Source organism: Pseudonaja textilis, chromosome 6, assembly GCF_049901715.1.
Source record: "Pseudonaja textilis isolate UNSWEBS1 chromosome 6, rPseTex1.2, whole genome shotgun sequence".
Classification (NCBI taxonomy): Eukaryota; Metazoa; Chordata; class Lepidosauria; order Squamata; family Elapidae; genus Pseudonaja; species Pseudonaja textilis.
Window position 1 is genome coordinate 6,434,950 of NC_141995.1, and position 19,640 is coordinate 6,454,589.

A 19,640-nucleotide genomic window follows, 5' to 3' on the forward strand; every position below is an offset into this window, starting at 1 on the left:
GATCCATGGCCAGACCTCTCTGGATCCCACTTGATCCCACTTCTGACCCCATAAACTGCTCTGGATTCAGCTTGAAGGAGAACTTGGTTTATTGCAAGGATATTTGCAAGGCGTGTGCTGTCCAGACAGTATATAGGTAATAGGAATTGAGTTAGTTAAGTTAGAATTGGGAGCTGTCCCTTTAAGGGAAGGCCTCATGCTAAATGTAGTTAAGGCATCCTGGGAAATGTAGTCCATGTCATGTGGCCACATCTGTAACCCTGATTGGTCACTGAATTGACCCTTGGTGGGTTGGGGGAGGCTCCCTCTTGCCTGAACACAGCCTCATGGTGGCAGCTCTACCCGCTGCCTCTATGATATTTCTACACCACAATTCAGATATGCAAAGGATTGGACCTTAAGAAGGACCTCGTCATAAAGGTGAGTGGATAGGATGCCTGATGAACCAATAAAAAAAGACTTTGTATGGATGCTTTGTGGAGTTGATCCGCTTTACACCATCCACACATTAATAAGCAGAACAGATCAACTCCACAAAGCATCCATTCAAAGTCTTTTTTTATTGGTTCATCAGGCATCCTATCCACTCACCTTTATGATGAGGTTCTTCTTAAGGTCCAATCCTTTGCATATCTGGATTGTGGTGTAGGAAGATGGTTATCTCTTTCATCCCATATCGTAGTGGGAAATGATGGAAGAGCAAAGTCTTTGTGGCGGTGGAGGGCTTCAAGGCTGGCCGCTTTGTGGGACCTGGGCAGGTCATCGTCCACCTCTTGACCTACCTGGGATTATTTCTGAGGTTGGGCAAAACTGGCCGTTCAGGAGGGCAGCTAGACTGGGAAACCCCAATGAAGAAGGGTAGGGAAGGTTGGATTTCTCTAGGCCAGGGGTCTCCAACCTTGGCAACTTTAAGATTTGTGGACTTCAACTCCCAGAATTCCTCAGCGTTGAAGTCCACAAATCTTAAAGTTGCCAAGGTTGAAGACCCCTGCTCTAGGCAGCAATTCCTCGGGTAGGGCTGTCCTTTGCTGTGGCGGGCGAGGAGGCTTCTCCTGTTCAGACGGGCTCCTTGGAGGCAGGAGGGTCAGCGTTGGCCCTGATCCCCTCAAAAGATGGGCGGGGGGGATAGCTGTCTTTATTTATTGCATCTACTATTTCACCAGGGGGAGGGGCATCTTGTCTCTGCTGCCTATAGGTGGGGAGGAGGGGGACGGTGCCCTCCTGGAGGCAGGCTTAGGTGGGTCTTGCTTCCCCCGGAAGCCTCCAGGTAAGGGGGCTGGAAACCCACCCGCCCTGCCCTCTCGGGGCTATGGAGAGAATTGGATTAAGATGCACAGGACGGAGGAGGCGCGAGAAGAGTAATTAATCACCAGTTAGAGGAAATTAATACCAACCACGGAGGGTGTCAGGAAGCAGCCAGACAGCTAATCAAGCGGAAAATTGGACAAGGAGCCGGGCCTGGGAGCGGAGCCGCGGGGCGGTTCGGTAGGCAGGCAACCGGGGGGGGGGCGCCGGATCCCTCCACCCCCTCCCCGCCCGCTGCCCCCTCGAGCGGCTGGCTGCCACACTGCTGACGGGACGTCCTCCCGCGCGGCGGCCGGTTCCTCCACGCCGAAGGCAGCGATGGCTGCGCCTTGCGCTCCTTTCCGGGGCTCCGGCTCCCCCTGTCCTTGGGGAAAGCGGCGGCGGGGGGGGGGCTGCACCGAGCGGAGCAACGGCGGGCGAGGCACTGCGAACCGGGGGCTTCTCGCCCGCCGCGGACGGGAGGGCTCCGGTCCGCCAGCTCGCATTCCGTGCTGCCCGTCAGCTTTCTGCCGGGGGAGGGTGCGGGGCGTTAATGTCCCCGGGCGGGCCGCTTCCCTCCCACGAGGCACAGCAAGGACTAAAGGTGTGTGCGCGTTTGGGTTTTTCTTTGACTCGCAGGTGTTCCCGCACGCTCCCAGGGGCCCCGACGGCATAAGAGCGCCCAGAGAACAGGAGGCCTTCGGTGGGACCGTCCGGCTCTCTCTCCCTTGCTCGCCCCGCATGGAGCTGCTGGACGACCGCTTTCCTCCGCAAAGGGCTTCTCTCCTTCAGAAGCGCCCTCAGATAATCTCCCAAGCGGGAGACCCTACACCATTTCTGACAGGTGGCAGTCCAATCTCTTCTTGAAAGTCTCCAGTGATGAAACTCCCACAACTTCGGAGGGCAACTTTGGTTGATTGTTCTCCCTGTCAGAAAGTTTCTCCTTATTTCCAGGTTGAATCTCTCCCTGTTCAGTTTCCATCCATTATTCCTTATCTGGCCTATAGGAGCTTTAGGAAATAGTTTGACCCCTTCCTCTCCGTGGCAGCCCCTCAAATATTTGAACGCTGCTCTCCTGTCTCCCCAGGTCCTTCTCTTCACTCGACTAGCCAGGCCCAATTCCTGTAACGGTCCATCCTATGTTTTAGTCTCCAGTCCCATCATCCTGGTTGTTCTTCTCTGTACTTTTTCTAGAGTCTCAACATCACTTTTATAGTGTGGTGACCAAAACTGGATGCAGTACTCTAGGTGTGGCCTTACTAAGGCTTTACGGAGTGGTATTAGTACCTTCCTTGATCTGGATTGTATCCCTCTGTTAATGCAACTTAGGATTGCATTGGCTTTTTGGGCTGCTGCTGCACACGGCTGGCTCTGGGTTGCATGCTCACCAGGGAGGTCCTTTCCACTCACTGTGGGCCCAGCAGGGCGTGCCTCCCCCTGGGCGCTCCAGGAGAGGCCCGGATCCTGGCAGCAGCTCCCCAATGTTCAGGGTTTCTTGTCCGCGTGCCTGAGGGGGAGGGCAAGGACTGGTGGATGGAAGCCTGGTTGAGCGGAACCCAACTCAGGTATTTTGGCAGCACAGCCCACCTCCTCCTGGATCATGGGTGGGCGGGGGTGGGTGGGCGGAGGGCTTCTTAGAGAGGAATGCACGCAAAGGTTGGATGGATGCCATTCATCTGGGGACGAACCAGGACACCTCCAACGTCTTTTCCAACAAAGACTTTGTTGACAGGGAGATTTCCTTCCTCCTCCAACCCTGACAACCCCTTTTCATCAGAGGAGGGGTGAACATGAGAGCAGTCTTCCCATATTTGAGGAGCTGTCACAGAGAAGAGGGGGGCGGGCAATGCAGCTTCTCCAAAGCAGCTGCGCGCAGAATAAAAACAATGGAGAGACAGACATTTATTAAGGAGAGATTGAAGAGAACCAACCTAAAACGAAGAAGGAATGTCCTGATCCGGAGGAAAAAAGAAGGAATCAGTGGAACGGCTTACTTCCAGAAGCTGCGGGTGCTCCAAACAGTGGAGGTTTTAAAGAAATGGTGTAGGGTCTCCTGCTTGGGCAGGGGGTTGGACTAGATGACCTACAAGGTCCCTTCCAACTCTTCCATCTGTAAGTAAGTAACATCGGACAGCCACGTGTCTGAAATGGTTCCCTGCTTGAGCAAGGATTGGAAGAGATCCCTTCCAAGTCTGTTTTATTTACTTGCATGTTCTTATTGTATTTAGTTCAAGTTTTTTTCGAGTTCATTCCTTTAAAAAAAATATTTTTATAGGTGAAAACAAATCTCATGAACACAACAGAGAAGAAAATAAAGAAAAACGATAGGGCAAGAAAAAGAGATTTTAAAAGGCTGAAGTAGACTTCTGACATTCTTTTCAACAAACCTTAACAAACCCACCATCTCCCCTCCTTCTTAACTGTTCCAAAAGCTCTTCAGCCCTTCGGTTCTCATATTTTTCAGTCGTTGAATCTATAAATCAGCATTTCACTTTGCTCTTCTTTTAGTAAAAAGTCCAAAAAAAAAAAAAGTTCCCAATCTTTCAAACCAAGCCCTTATTTTGGTCCAGTTTGATTTTCTACAGTTCATTCCTCCACCACCTGCTTAAGCTGATAAAGAGAGATTAGTATCAGTCATGTGACCAGACCAGGCTTGCTCGATCACTGACAGATTCCCCTCAGGAGGGGGAGGGGCCATGTCTGAGAAGGTGGGGGCGGAACAATGGGTGTGTTTCAGCCAATCCAGCCTCCAGGATGGCCTATCACGGCCTCCAGGAGACATCCCTCAAGGGCTGCCAAAAGGGTCCCTCCCGAGGGAAGACTCTTGCGTAGTCTTGCGCTGGGATTGGCCTGAGGAAACAAGAGTCAGGTCCCAGCAGAAAGGCTGACCTGGCCTCCCCTGGAAGTTTGCTGTGGGTCCCCAAACTCAAAGCCAAAATGTGATCCTTGGAAGAGATGCCCTCTTCCCTCCTTGGCCATCGCAGGCTAACCAGTGGTGGGATTCAAACCATTTTACTACCGGTTCTGTGGGCGTGGCTTGGTGGGCGTGGTGTGGCATGGTGGGCGTGGCAGGGGAAGGATACTGCAAAAAAAAAACCTTCCCTCCCCACCCCACTAACCTGCTTTCCAGCTCCGTTCTCCTGTGCAGGGCAACCAAAGAAGACCCAGCCGATCAGCTGGGACTCAATGGGAGGCAGAGAAGAGGTTGGGTTAGTGGGTGAGATTTGCCGGTTCTCCAAACTACTCAAAATTTCTGCTACCGGTTCTCCAGAACTGGTCAGAACCGGCTGAATCCCACCCTTGATTCCTACCCCATTCCAGGGGAAGGGTACTGTAAAATCCCCCTTCCCTTCCCACCCCAGTAACCTGCTTTCCAGCTCTGTTCTCCTGTGCAGGGCCACCAAAGAAGACCCAGCCAATCAGCTGGGACTCAATGGGAGGCAGAGAAGAGATGGGGATGGAGCCAGTCAGAGGTGGGACTTGCGGGTTCTCCAAACTACTCAAAATTTCCGCTACCGGTTCTCTAGAACCAGTCAGAACCAGCTGAATACCACCTCTGGCTGTACCCCTGCAACCATGCCCCTTCCTTCCACGTGGACTTTGGGTCCCTGACTCCTTCTCAGCCCCACCCCCTTCGCTGGCTCCTACTAAGGACCACGCATCGGGCAAAGTGTAGCTGCCTTCCTGCCTGGGAACCTCTTGCGTTGCAGGGCCTTCCTCCCATTTGGGACGCCATGGCATTCTGGTCCCCTGGGAGAACTTGCTGTGCAAAAGCCTCAGCAGCTGTTCAAATCCAGGTAGCACCCTGGGTGGGGGGGACGGGCTCCTTTTGGGCACCCAGTCCCCAAGCCAACTGCACGATCCCTTGGGACACATCCAGTCCTGGTGCTTTTCAACATCTGTATCATCTGGCAGAGGTTCCCAGGGTTTCGGATGGCGCTCCGAAAGTCCGGCGAAAGAATTAATTCCTTGGAATGCTGTGAAATTCCACGGTGGGTGCAGAGAAACAGGTGGCCTCGGTTTCAGAGGCAGATGAAGGTGGTCCTGGCAGGGCAGACTCCTCCTTGAAAGAAGGTCTGGGATTGGGGCACATCGTTCTCTCTGGAGCAGGGGTCTCCAACCTTGGCCACTTTTAAGATTTGTGGACTTCAACTCCCAGAATTCCTCAGACAGCACGGCTGACTTAAGAACTCTGGGAGTTGAAGTCCACAAGTCTTAAAAAGTGGCCAAGGTTGGAGACCCCTGGACTAGATGACCTAGAACAGGGTCTCCAGCCTTGGCAACTTTTAAGATTTGTGGACTTCAACTCCCAGAATTCCTCAGACAGCACAACTGACTGAAGAACTCTGGGAGTTGAAGTCCACAAGTCTTAAAAAGTGGCCAAGGTTGGAGACCCCTGACTAGATGACCTAGAACAGGGGTCTCCAGCCTTGGCAACTTTTAAGATTTGTGGACTTCAACTCCCAGAATTCCTCAGACAGCACAACTGACTGAAGAACTCTGGGAGTTGAAGTCCACAAGTCTTAAAAAGTGGCCAAGGTTGGAGACCCCTGGACTAGATGACCTAGAACAGGGGTCTCCAGCCTTGGCAACTTTTAAGATTTGTGGACTTCAACTCCCAGAATTCCTCAGACAGCACAACTGACTGAAGAACTCTGGGAGTTGAAGTCCACAAGTCTTAAAAAGTGGCCAAGTTTGGAGACCCCTGGACTAGATGACCTATAACAGGCGTCTCCAACCTTGGCAACTTTAAGACTTGTGGACTTCAACTCCCAGAATTCCTCAGCCAGCAAAGCTTTCAGTCTTCAAGTTGCCAAGGTTGGAGACCCCTGCTCTGGCGCCACTCCGCTCAGCTGCTGAGGAAAGGGCGGTTTTGGCCCACTTTCACCCGGCTGCAGCCCTTCCTAAGCCCACTGGATACACCCGAGGTCCTCGCGCCTTTCAAGGACACGCAGTTTACCTGCAGGAAGACCACGGGGAGGAACGTTTTCTTCCTTGCTGAGGGCGAAACCATTGTGGAACAAAGAGAAGCCTAAAAGCTTTCCCCACACACACACCCCTCCCCACTTGCCCTTTTGGCCTCCCCTGGTCTTGGGCAGGTGACCTCTCCCCACCGCTCTGCCCCACCCTTCCCATCTTCTGGGGCAGCCATAAGCATCCGAGGGCCTCGACCCTTCTCCACGACCCCTCCCCACCGCTCCCACCCTCCGCCGGAAGGACCCGGCCCAGGCACCCTGAACGTCGAGGAAGGGCTAGGCAGCCACCTCGTAGAAGAAGAGCTCGGCGGCGGGAGCCTCCCTTTGTGTCTGGCTTGTGAAGTTTCTCCCCCAGCCGATCTGGGTAGAGGAACCGGGAAGCTTCTTCCTTCCTTGGAATTATTTCAGAACATCCCGCTCGGCTATTTCCATATTTTCGTGACCCCCAGACTGAGCCAACGACTGTGCCTGCCCGCCCGCTTTGCCTTGCAGCCCCTCCGAGAGGGTGGGTTGTCTGGACAGGCGAACTGAGCCGTTGGCTCGGGCCTTCCGGGCGAAGGGAAGCCTCCCCCCGCCCCATCTCTCTCCCCCACGCACGCACATACACGCTTCTCTTGCTCTCCATCCCGCCTCGCTTTGTTCCGCCGCGGTTTTCTCTCTCCCAGGATGAGAGGAGAGCTCCGCCCCAAGTTTTTCTTCTGGGGGTGGGATGGGGGGAACCCGGCGTTTGGAAGTCTCCGTCCCTCCCCCCCCGCAGGATTCTGCGGTCGTCCTTCTGGCGGAGGGTTGTGCAGAAAGGCCTCTGCTGTTCTGGACGAGGGATTCTCCGCTGCCGTTGGGCCTCCTGCTGTGGACGACGGCGCTCGAGAACCGAGGAGTTGTGGCGGGGGTTGGGCTCGCTGCGGCGTTCCTCCAGCCCTCCCCTCCAGGGCGATCCTTTCGATTTTGCAGCCGAGCCCCTCTGACAACCCTCCGTGGCAAAGGTGTGTGTTTGTGTGAGGCCCTTCCAGCTCCGACCTTCTCCCAGCCAGGTCGCAAGCGCGGATCCCGCAGCTCCCACCCACAAACCCCCGTCGCCTAGCCCTGACTGGGCTAAAAGCCCCTCCCGTCCAGCCTCCCGGGCAAATGTTGCCCGTCCCGAAAGCTCCGTGGGGTTCCTGGCGATCCAGTCACACGGAGAGAGGGGCAGACCAGCGGCCCTTTGGCCTTCGCGGGGTAGTAGGACCGTGCGAGTTCCGGGCTAGAGGCTACCTGGCTCCCGGCTTGGGCTGCCTAAGGTGGCCAAGCGTTCTAGTCCACGACCCCGCCATTCCCGGGGGAGCCCTTAGGAAGCCGCCAGCACCTTGGGTCATCGCTCCCTGCCTTCTCCGCCCCTCTATGGGACAAGGTTGCTCTGTTTCCCCGGCGGAGCAGATGGCAGAACCGGCGCCCGGCGGCTAATTGAATTGTTCTGGATGAAGGCGCGGCGGGGAGGAGAAGCCCCCGTCCCTCCCTCCCTCCCTCCCTCCCCCGCTCAGCTTCTGTCGGAGCCTGGGCTCGGCTCCATTTTTCTTCATTAGGGAGCCCTCCCCAGCACGGTGGTTTGGATTCCTGTGAAGCTGCTTCAGTTCGGAAACGGCTTCCTCCCAGCAAAACCCTCAAGCTGGGAATCCAGGCCAGCTCTGAGATCGCGAAGAGCCCCCCCCGAGGCCTTTTCTCCGAGGGCTTTGAACCCCCCCCAGCTGAGCCAGGCGAGATTCCAGACGTTTCCTCTGCTGACACCAAGAAAGAGTCCGGGCCCCGATCCCCCCGCTTACTCACGAAAGGCGTTCTGGCCTCCGGTATTTCTTCGACAACTTTAACTAGCCTTTCGGCTCCCCACCTCCCAAGACTTTCCCCGCCGTCACACAAATGCTGGAAGCGAGTTTGGCATCAAGTATGTCCTTTTATTCCAAATATGTACACGCACACGCGACCGAAAAAAACGCGAGGGGCAGCGGCGGAGGGGCAGAAGGCCGGGTTGCCATCCGTTCCTGGAGCGGTGTCGGTGGTCTGGGTTGCAGGCCCAGCGATGCCGGCCTCGGGTCTCTCAAGAGCCGGCTTCTTCGTCCCGCCACGGCTCCGAAAGGGCGCCAGCGGCTTACTCTAGCCCGGCCGGCCATCTGCTCCATGTCACCCGCTCTCCTGCTCCGCAGGTGCCCCGGTGGCGCCTCACCCAAGGAAGGACACGAACTCACAGACAGACAAAATAGCCGAGGCCGCAGGGACAATGGGGCGCTGGAAAAATAACGATAACGACAATAATCATAAAATCAAACTTTTAAAAATTGCACCAAAACTTCCCCACCACTGGGAAAAAAAATGGGGGGGGGGAGAGGGGAGGAGAGCGGGAGGGCACAATGCGGGGAGCGGAGCCCGGCGACCGTCCAGCACATGCGGAATTGCGGGACAGGAATGGGAGGAGCGCTTAAGGTGCGGTGCATGGTGCGGGGAGGGAGGACGGGGCTGCGGGAATCCAGGAGAGGCCGATGCAGCCGTGGGAGGCAGGGGCGATAGGAACGGTCTTGTATCCTCCTCAAGCGGCCTTGTTATCCAGAGGCAAGAAGGGGGAAAGCGGCAACTGGAGGGGGCAATTCTCCCTCCCGTCTTGCCTCTCACCGGCCCTCAGTCTCCCACGTCGATCTCTTCCTCCTCTTCCTCCTCCTCCTCTTCCTCGCCGTCGGAGAAAGCGTCCGTGGTGTGGTGGGAGGCGCTGGGTGAGGGCGGGGGCGACGAGCGGGAGAGGCTGCCCCCGCGGGCTCGCGAGGGTCCGGAGATGCCCGGGGGCTCCAACTCGGGCATGCTGGCCAGCTTCTCCAGGGCGGCGGGGGGCAACTTCTTGAGCGACTCCACGTCGGCCTTCATCTCCTCCAGGTCTCGCTTCAGTTTGGCGCGGCGGTTCTGGAACCAGGTGATCACCTGCGCGTTGCTCAGGCCCAGCTGCGCCGCGATGTGGTCTCGGTCGGCGGGAGAGAGATACTTCTGGTAAAGGAAGCGCTTCTCCAGCTCGTAGATCTGGTGGTTGGTGAAAGCCGTGCGCGACTTGCGCCGTTTTTTGGACGAAGGGCGCGGCCCGAAGGCGCCCAACTGGTCCCGGCCTGCAGGAAAGGCAAGAAGGAGCCGTGGTTGCGTCAGGTTAAATGGGCCCGGCTGGTCTGCCCTCGCTCTCGGCCGCGCCAGGGCCAACGCAAGCGGAGCTCAGAAGGGCAAGCTGGACTCCGAAGGGCGCTGGGGTGCCTACACCAACTTCCTCCTCCTCCTCCTCCTCCTCCTCCCTCCTCCTTCCAAGCCCCCGAGCCCCTTGCAACCACCGCCTCCTGGAGCTAAATTCCCCCTTCTGTTGTGTAACTGTGCATGTGAGGAGAGGGGCACCTGGGCAGGAAGGTAAAAGCACACCTACAGCACTCCTGCAACCAGAGAGGACCCCCCTCCTAATCCCGAACCTCGTGTGGAGGCCTTCGGGCGTCAAGAGAAAAAGAAAGGACCCTCGTACGCCCCTCCGGAGCCCACTCCCCTCTGCAACGCACCCCACCGCAGACTACAATTCTTTCCTGCTCCAAAGTGAAATCCCTTTTGGGTTGCACCTCCTCCGATATTGGGAGCCTGGATGCGAACATTTGGAGCCAAACTGAGGCCCGAGAAGGAAGGAGAATCCCCACCCAAGTTGCCTTTTAGTTTGGGGAGGAAGGCGGGCAGAGCCCCCACCCACCCACCCTGAAATTCACGTTTTAATTGCAGCCTCCCCTTCCTGGCAGGTCCTCGAAGGCCTCGGATTGAAAACCCTGGACAGGAAGGACACAGGAGGCGTTCAGCCCCTTCGGAACTGGACCCGGGGAGAATCCCTCGAATCTACCAACTGATCTCTGTCACCTTTCAGGCGGAAGGGATCAAAGCCGTCGCAGGCCTCCCAGATTGGCAGGGTCCCTCCGCCCCTGCCGCTACCGGGCAAATGTTTTTGTCGCCGGTCACTGGGAACCCGATTCTCCAGCGGGGAGAGGCAGGAAAGAGGAGTGGGGGTTGGCCCAGAATGCGGGGTTAGAGGTCCGCAGGGGTTAAGCCCGTCCTGGATGTGTTAAGAGCCACCTAGAGAAATTCATTTCTAGAATATGAAAAAAAAAACTCTCTCCAAAAATCAGGATTCAGACCGGCCAGCAGCTATTTGCTGGCTCGGATTTCCTTATTTTGCGAATCCCGCACTTGCTCTGAATACAAAAGGGCGCTCGAAGGGCCGGCCTCTCCCGCCGAATTTTTCTCAAATGAATAAAGGCAGAAACGCCGCCCAAGACCGCGTTTCAGTAGCGTCTAAATGAAAAAACAAAGAACTTTACAATAAGCTTGAAGTTAAAGCAATCGACTGATTTGATCGATTGAAGAAAAGAAACGCAAATCAGCCAACTTTGCCTGCCTCATTTTCAACCAAAACAAAAACCTGAGCGCGGGAATTAATTTGGGAGGCATTTTTCTATTTGCGCTTTTGAAAAAAAAAAATAGCCCAAGGCTAAATAATTATAAAAGCAGAGCTGGGAAGAAGACCGCTGCAAAATATTCCTTGGTTTAGTAAGGAAATAACGGTTTCTTGAAATGGCGAAAGAGTTCCAGTAGAAAAAGGGGAAACAATTTAAGATAAATAATGTAAGGTGAATTTAATTTAATGATTTGTAATAATTTCTTAAGATTAGATGTGTTTGTGTACTATATTTTAATATAGAGTAAAATAATATAAAATTTTGTAGAGTTAACTGCATGGTGCAAAACAATGTAATAAAAATATCTAGAATTGTACTTGTATATAGTATAACATTATTATGATTGTAATAATTATAGTTACAGGTTCAATAAACTCTCATCTAGATGACAGTTATCTTTGCAATTTCATCCTTATTTTGAGAAGCAGATTTTGCAGGGAGAAAATTTCACAATTTGACTGCCCAAACAAATTTCTAAGCACCTCTGCTGTTGTTAATTAATTATTTTGTTTTATTTTCTTAAATTGTATGTTGGCGATTTCCAAAAGATCTGAAATAATATTAGTTATTATTAAATTAAAATACTAAATATTATTTATTATTGAAATAACTCCGACGATGATTTTAAATGAAATCAACATCAGGGTTTGTTTTTTAATTACAATCAGGATAGATAGACGATTTAAATGAAATATTTTAAAATTGAGATTCAGATGGAAAATTGTTTTGGGGAACAAAATATATAAATATATAAACCGTGGCTGCAGATTCTGGCTAAGAGTTTCCCACCGAGTAGGAAGGACCGTTTTGATCCCGGCCGGATTTGGCCTGGATGGCTAGGCCTCCAAGCTGAGGCCGGGCAGCCTCCAGGCTCCCTGAATGTGGGAAACGAAAGAATGGGGGTCCTTAAAGACGCCGGCCGAGGGTCGGAAAGCGGGTGGCGGTGGGGAGCAAGGGAGGCCAGCTTCAATATAGAGCGGGACTTGCATCCGAGCTCGGCGGCTTGGATTCCCGGATATTTCCGCTGAGGCTCGACCGATTCGGTCTGTGTTTCTAGTCGCCCAGCGGGAACGAAGAAAAACCGTCCGGTAAGAGTTCCGGAGACCATTGCGACCGCGCTCTGCCCCGCTGGGAAGCCTGGAGCGGAATACCGTCGGAGCAGGCAAGGCTTCTGGGGCTCAGCGGAACGAGCAGGTACGAGCAGCGGCCTCAGGAAATCCGCGGGCTCCGGACTGGGCTTAGAGCAGGAATGAAGGCGCCGCCGGGGTTGTTTTTGTGGATCGGGGACGCGGGAGAAATTCTGCGGCCACAAATCCCTAGTGGGGCGACGGGCGACCCCCCTAAGCTTCTTCTCCACACCGAGCGCTGCCGCGATGGGGTCTTCCAGGACACTGCAAGGTGGAAGCAGCCCTCCTGCTTCCTCCAGACCCCACTTTTGCAGCAAGCGAGCCCCAGGTTCCCGCAAAGCGAGCCAGGGAGCAGCCTGGCCCACTCCGGCTTATGCCCGCACCCATTCCCGCCCGTCGACCGCCCTTACCTTCGGCCGCCTGAAGCACGTTGAGCTCCAGCCCTTTGAACATCTTGCTAGCCAGCTCTTCCAGGGCGCAGAGCGGAGAGTCGGGGGCGGGCACCCCGTTCCGCGGGGCTCCAGCCGAGCCTGCAACCTTTTCCCGAAGGCGGGAGGCAGGGGCTTTGTGCCCGGAAGGTTTGCTGAGAATGTCTTCGATGCTGAAGGGGGTGAGGGGTTTGCTGGAATTGGCAGGAGGAGGGAGGTGGTCCAGGGGGCTCCGGCGCCTCTCTTCTGCTGCGCCCGGCTGCGGCAGCGCGGGAACAGCCTTCCCTTCCTTCGCGGATGTCATTGCGGGGGGAGGAGAGAGGAGGGAGGGAAGGGGAGGACAAGCCCGGGGCTTGTCCCAAGCGCCAGAGCGGGCCGGGCGAGGATTCAGCACCCCCTGCGGGTCATTGGGAGGCTGCCCTCGGGCCTCAAGAAACCAGGCGCGTTTAGCCCTGGATGGTGCGGAGCGGCCCTGGAGCCCGGCCTAGGCGTTCAGAGTGGCACAATGCCCCCCGCCCATACCGCTTCTGGGCCGCGTCTGTTGTGGCGCCCGGGGACGAGGGGGGCGCCCGACGGGTCTTCTGCGCCTCCAGCCCCTACAGTCGCAACCAAGCCAGCTCGGGCGCTCCAGCCTTAAAGGCGCACAGGCTGGGCCATCGGCTGGGCACGGCGTAGGAGGAGCCAGCGGCGAAGTGTTAGCAAAGTTCCTGAGTCTGAGAGGGGGAGGCGTGGGGGGAACGGGGGGCGGGAAGGGGGATCCCCGCTTCTCAGGCCTACTGGGCGAAGGAACCACCGTCTCGTCGCTTTTCCGGAGCTCGCAGGCCGGCCCGGAATAACCTTTGCGCAGCTCCGGCGCCCGGGCCTTGGCGGCCCCAAGCTGCCCCAGAGTGCGTCTCCAGGGAACGAGCTCCCTTCGGCCGTCCAGTAACGCCTTCCATGCGGACTCTGCTTATCCGGGCAGTCCCGCGAGAGAGCCGGAGGATGGGGCAGCTCCTCCCTCCCTCCCTCCCTCCCTCCCAGGGAATGGGCTGCCTTCTCCGGGTCTCCCAACGCCCGCAATTCCCTCGGCGAGGCCGGGAGAAAAAAGACCCCCGAGGCTTGGCCGCTCGCGTCCCCGCCCGACCCACGCCTTTAGCTCTGCGGGAGGGGCGGAGGCCGTTCCCAAGGCCCTTAGCGTGCAGCGGATGAAGGCCCCTTTCTCCTCCCTCCCTTTCTTTGCAGGAGGGATCGGGAGGGGCGCGCCGTTGTGCTGGGGTCCTGTGATACAGCCTTCCAGCCCGGCCTATCGCCCGGCCTTACAAAGGAGATGCTTGGAGAGATCCGATCCAGTTCCCAACGGTTTCCTCAGACCCGAGGGGAGGATCGGTGCGGGAGTGTGAAGTAGACAGAAGCGCCGCTCTGGCTCCATCCAGCCTTCCAGGGCCGCACCCGGGACTCCCGCTGGTTGCCCAAGGGTCAGTAATTGCCTCTCTCCCAACCTCCCCGCCGCCGCCGCTTGTTTAACGTTTGCTATTTTTAGCCGCGCTGTTGTTTCTTCCTCCCGTGACCGACGCTTTGCTCCCGTTCCTTTCCTCGTAAGGCTCCTTCCATTCGCCTCTCTACCGGAACCTCAGCTCTTGCTCTGGCGGATCCCGGACGCACTGCGGAGAGGATCCAGGCCGCACAGATGTCTAGGCCCTGCTGCTATTTTTCGCCCAGCCTGGGGCTCCCACCGCCCTTTTTGGTTTCCTCTTCGCGCTGCCCGTTCCTTCCCTGCCTCCTTTCGGAAGAACCGCTCTTGCGCTCCTTTCAGGGCCAGGCCAAAGACTCGGCCGGCTTGCGCCACTGCTCAGGTTCGCGAGGATCAGGCCCTCCTTGCCTGGGTCGGCTCGCCGCCTGTGGCCCAGCTGGGCGCTCAGCTCCCGCCCCTCCCGCCGCTGCTAATGCAAGGCAGACGTGCAATATCCCAGTAAAAGGGAGTCATAAAAAAACGAAGGTTTTTCCCCCCCTCCCTCCTTCGCCATTAAAGAGCTTTTCAAAGTCCCCCGCCGTCCGCCTGCCTGAAGCTGAGGGCTCCGGAGCTCTTGGATGGTGAGGCCAGGCCGGCCTCCCCGAGGAAGGGGCCCCTTGGGGCGCCCCCATCCCACCGGAGGCGGCACCCCGTATTCCTCCCCTGCTCGGGGCTCTTGCCTGCCTGCAGTTTTATGGGCTCCCTCGCTCTAAATGGCCCATAAAAGCGCCGCGTCTGGGAGTGATTAAGACCCGCAGCGCAGGATTCTTGGGCAGGTTTTGGATTTCACTGTCCCGGCAGGCCGTAAAAACCTCAGACAAATAGCTCCATGATCCCGCAAGCTTGTAAACCTTGCCGGTGCCCTCCCCGGCCAGCTGTGGAGAGGCGGTTTCTTCCGGGAGCAGGGGAAGGCAGGAGAACCGTCGGGAGGGAGCAGAGCAGCCGACAGGAGGCAGAAAATTGTAGGCCGGCCCGCAGGCCCCCAGCCAGGCCCTCTCCGGGCCAGATGCACCCCCCCTTCCCGTCCTTCGGGCAAACGGAGCTTGGGCCGCTAGCTAGTGGCGGGAGAGGCCCCCCCTTCCTCCTTCCGAGGGAGATGCGGGCAAATAAGAGACGCCGGCGCTTTTTCTCCAAAGCTCCCACTGCGTGGAAGCTGCAATGCCTTGCTCCGGTATAGCCACCTTGAGCTATTGACAGGACAAGACTGGCTCGGGGCAGAGTGCCAATGGCCACCTCCCGCCCGCATTTTTCGACTCTCCCCCCCAATCCCGTAGCAGAAGACCGAACAGACCGGCAGGTTCCACCCATCCCCGTTCGTCTCCTCTGCTCCCCTCTCCGCCTCTCTATCTTCTAGAAAAGCCTTCGCTCCCTTGGGACTGGAGAGATCCGTGCAAGGGGACGGCGGGCGGGGCGGGGACCCTCTTGGGGGAGTCTTCCACAAAGACGGAAAACTCCGCAGCTGCCGTCCCGTCTGCAATGACCGGAAAGGGAAGAGTGGAAAACGCACGTGCTATTTTGTACTGTGTGACTTCTCCGATTTCTAGTGCCCGAGAAGTCCTAGACAGGCATCGGCTTCGGGTTTGGTTCTGATTCCCCGCCCCCCCTTCTAGCCATTTGCAAAAACACGCCGAGCTTTCCCGGGTTGCGGCCTAACATCTGGGCGCCAGCCTCCTGCTCTGCTGCTCTCCATCCCACAAGCGCAAGCCGGCGCTCTGTCAAAAGTTGCGGAGACCGGCTAGAGATCACCCGACCGCCGAGGCGCTCTCTCTGGGCCCAGGGAGAAAGAGCCCGTGGACTGCGGAGGCCTCGGTCCCTCGCAGCAATATACCGCTGCGCTCCAGCCCAAATGCCGCCTACCGACGTTCAAGACAGACGCGCGTTTCCCAGTCGGTTTCCCCCGGACGCCCAGCCACTGCGGCGCTCTGGTCTCAAGGTGCCTCCAGCTAGCTACACGCTTCGCTGCGAGGAAACCAAAAGGCCGCCGGCCCCGCTTGGCACCCCTCGCCTCGCCTCCTGCCTTTGCTTCGCCCGGAGGGTTTGGAGGAGGGGGAGAAAGTTGGAAACGAGGCTCTGGTCGAAGTTTTGCCCCGCGTCGAAGACGGGACAGATTCCGACGGGTGGTCCGCAGTTTGCTCCCTTACCCGGCCCTTCCCCTCCAAGAAACCCGGGCGCTTTCCTCGTGAGGCCCGACGGCATCGGCCGCGGGAAGACAGCCGTTCTCTGGCGCCGCTTGGGGATTCCTCGGCCCGCCGGCTGGCGGAGAAACGCGCAAGGGGCTCCCTCTCAGCGCCGCCCTGGGACGACTCTGAGACAAGGAGTTTAGGCCAAAGATCGTCCGGACGACCGGGCTCGGGATCTGGCGCAATACAAGGCTCTCGCCTCGGTTTCGGGTCGGGATTTCTCGCCCGCCCAAGAAGTTTGTCCCAGGCCGGCGGCGGAAAGTTCAACGCAGCTGTCACTCTCCCTGGGCTCGCAAGCTTCTCCAGGCCGGAGCCTTTAATCCCCGCGTGCAGTGATAGATGGGCCGTTTACACGAGCGATTAGGAACGGGCGGAGGCCACCGCCACTCTGGGAATGGGGGCGGGGGGAGAAGAGTGTGGCATAGATGACAACTTTCCTGCACGGACAAATCCCACCGCCCCGCTTCAGCTGCTGTGGGGCGGGGGTGGCGGAAATGTGTGGGGATTTTGGGGCCCCCTGTGCCCCATGTGGCCCCTCGAGACGCCTTGGTGGGAGGGGAGGGGGCGGGACAGAACCGCACAGTGGGATTGAGGGCGCTTGGGCATCCTGGGACCAACGGTTTTGCCCGATCCCTGACAAAGGCCAGAATGGGGGACGGCGGCAAAGGGGGATATCCTCCCCCACCCTCCAACTTCTTGTCGTTTTCTCCCCTCCAGACCCATTTTTCGTGAGGGGAAATGGCGGAGGAGCTGTAATTAGCAGTTCGTCTCTGGCTGGAGAGGCAGCCCCTCACCCCACCCCTTGGGCCAAGTCGGATCCTCGAAATGCGACGAATATTTCTGACGCTGAAGCGGGCCCAACGGATCGCATCTTTCTTCTTCCTCTCCAGGGACCTTCGTTGCAAAGTTCTAGCACCGCCTCGCAGCCCACGGCCGTCGGGTGAGGAGTGGGGGGGTGGGGGACGTTGGCTCAGACCCCTCCCACTGGCGTTTATTCCAGCTTGATGGGGGCAAAGGATGGGGCCGGGACCCCAGCCAAGCCCCAGCAGGCGCAGGGATTGGACCTGGCCGGCACACGCGTCCTGGAGGAGGCCAACGGGGCAGGAGACCAGGGCCGGATACTGGGGGCGTCCTCGCAAGGCAGCCCTCCGCGGGACCTGCAGAAGGAGGCGCTCCTAGGGCTCTCCTCCGGAAAAGAGGGACTCTGGAGAACTGTGCGGCGCCGTCGGGGCCCTGCCGTTTCAGAGCAGCGCTGCGGGGAGGGGGGTTGAGATGCTTGGGCCTCCCGTTGCCCAGTGGCCCGCTGCTGCCTTCGAGAGGCCGTTCCTCTCAGGCGCAAGGAGGAAAAGGGCCTTGGGTAGATTCGCGTATCCTTTTCGTGTTCTGCCTCAAGAGTCCCACCGCAGGTTTCTATATAGGATCAGCAATTCCCAGTACGGTCCGTTTATGAGCCATTGGAAGGACGGCCTGGATCCGGCCGCCTGTTTACAGGATTTTCAGTAACGTCCATCCCTTCTGTAAGGCGGAAGTGGCTGCCACGGTTTGCCTGGACTCCCCCCCTCCCCCCCAGGGGAACAAGGCCTTGCTTACCGCCCCGTTCTGGAATAAAGGTAAGCGCCACACACACACACACACACCCCTCCCTCCCTGCCTTCGGAGCTCCTTCTCCTGGGGTGCACCAGCCATTAACTTGCTAATTTCTTTGGTAATGGATTGTACAATACTGGTATCGTTTATTCCTATGCGGGACAATGGTCCTAATCTCCCCGCCCCCTTTTAAAATCTCAATATTTCGGCTTTCCTTTCTTCTGTGCAAATTGCTCGATAAACAAGCTGGGATCTTTGCTAGCTCCTGCGGTTGCACTCCTCCACCCCGCCCCTGCCCCGCAGCGCACCACCGTAGACAACAGGCAGTATTGGCTGCTAGTAAGTAGCCCCCAGGTTTATTGTCTTATTTAATTAAAATTATACGAGGCCCATCTCACTATCAAGCGAGTCTGGGGTGGCAAGTAACCTTCGGGTTGAAGTTGTTGCAACCTGCTCTTTGTGAGGTAGCTTTGGAAGATCCTCTGCAACTCCACAAAGGTCCCAGCAAAAGGGTCATTTTGCATTAAATGGCTCCCGGGATCCGCTGTCGCCGGGGTGGAGGAATGGGAGGGGGAGGGGTTTTGATTTTATTACACTATATTAATGCATTTTATTATTTTTTTTATTAGTTTTATTCTCAATGTTGGTTTTATATTCTGTAAGCTGCCTTGAGTCGCCGTGGGCGAATAGGGCAGTAATGTATATTCAATAAACAAACAAATAAGAATAATAATAAATAAAAGACCCTGCATTTCTGGAGGTTCCACATCACCCCTTTCCCACTTAGTGGCTGGTTGTTGTTTTCCTGTTCCGGGACCTTTCTCGGCCATCCTGTCTTGGGTCAGGAGGCTGGAAAGGAGGGCTTTGGTGCAACCCGCGAGCAGAACGGAGGCAGGCGTTGGACTCTTGAAGCTTCCTCCAGGAAGAGTTGATCGCCAAGCGCGGAAGCTTCTCCCGCGGCAGCACAGTTCACATTGTCTCCTGGAGTGGGGGAAGGACTTCGCTGTGGCCTTGTTTTCTTCTGGGATTCCTTCCGTGTTTTATGATCTCAATGTACTTAAGTAAACCGGCCAACTATTGGAGTGAGACAGCGTATAACTTTAAAAAGAAATTAAGTTATGGGCACAGTCTCATAATTTACCTAATTTCTTTAATGTGGCCAATTATTAAAACAATAATTGACCAGAGGCCATTGATGTGCTCCCCTGGATGCTACTTACTACCACAGCATTTCTTTGTCATGTGTTCGGGGAGAGGGATGTATATTTATATATTTGGACTCTTGAGTAGCCACTGTTTTATTTTTTTTTCAGGAGCTCTGCAGCCAAGAGACCTTCTCACAAATCAGGGATGGCCTACGTTGTAATGGCCAAAGAATCAGGCGCTGCTATTCTTAAATAGACAAAATAATCAAGTGTCAGTCATCTGTGGGGCATGAATTTATTTGTCAAATTACAAGAAGTGCTGCTATTAAACTGAACCAGACTTACAATATTTACGGCAACTAAGGAGGACTAAAAATTCACTACAAAAAATATACAACAGCAACTTAAATCCTAACAACCATGTTGCAGATTAAGTGGTTAAGATAATGGTTAAATCATTAGGCTAGAAACCAGGAGACACTGTTCTAGTCCTGTTCTAGTCCTGCCTTAGACATGAAAGCCCCCTGGGTGACTCTTAGCTCATCTCATCTCATCTCATCTCATCTCACAAGGTTGTTGTTGTGAAAATAGAAGAAAGGAGTATTAAGTATGTCCTCTGCCTCAAGTTATTTATAGACAAATAATAAAGGCAGGATAAAAATAAACAAGTAAGTAATCATAATCCTAGACCAGGAGTTCCCAAGCTTGGCAACTAAGACTTGTGGACTTCAACTCCCAGAATTCTCCAGCCAGCAGAATTCTGGGAGTTGAAGTCCACAAGTCTTAAAGTTGCCAAGTTTGGAGACCTCTGTCCTAGACTCATCAAAAAACAGACTGGCTTCGGCAACATGTTCTTGCGCTGTAGTCTCTCTGGACTAATTGACTCTTTGAAATTGAAGGTTACACCTGAGGGGGCGGGTTTGCAACTGCTAATGGAGGA

At 56.0% G+C, this 19,640-nt stretch overlaps 1 protein-coding gene across 2 annotated transcripts; it reads right to left on the bottom strand.

Annotated features, from left to right (window-relative positions):
- Nucleotides 1–8,164: 8,164 nt before the first annotated feature.
- Nucleotides 8,165–13,364, bottom strand: LBX2 (ladybird homeobox 2). Of its 2 annotated transcripts, none has more exons than XM_026717171.2 (3): nt 12,282–13,364; nt 8,898–9,376; nt 8,165–8,516 (listed from the first exon to the last, which is right to left on the bottom strand). In XM_026717171.2, exons 1-2 carry the CDS (start codon nt 12,601–12,603, stop codon nt 8,904–8,906), a joined length of 795 nt encoding a protein of 264 aa, XP_026572956.2. In that variant the 5' UTR covers nt 12,604–13,364; the 3' UTR covers nt 8,165–8,516; nt 8,898–8,903. The 2 variants fall into 2 exon arrangements, with proteins under 2 accessions (XP_026572956.2, XP_087791877.1); XM_087935751.1 differs by having other exon boundaries at nt 8,165–9,376; nt 12,282–12,373; nt 12,407–12,839.
- Between the last annotated feature and the right edge of the window lie 6,276 nt (nt 13,365–19,640).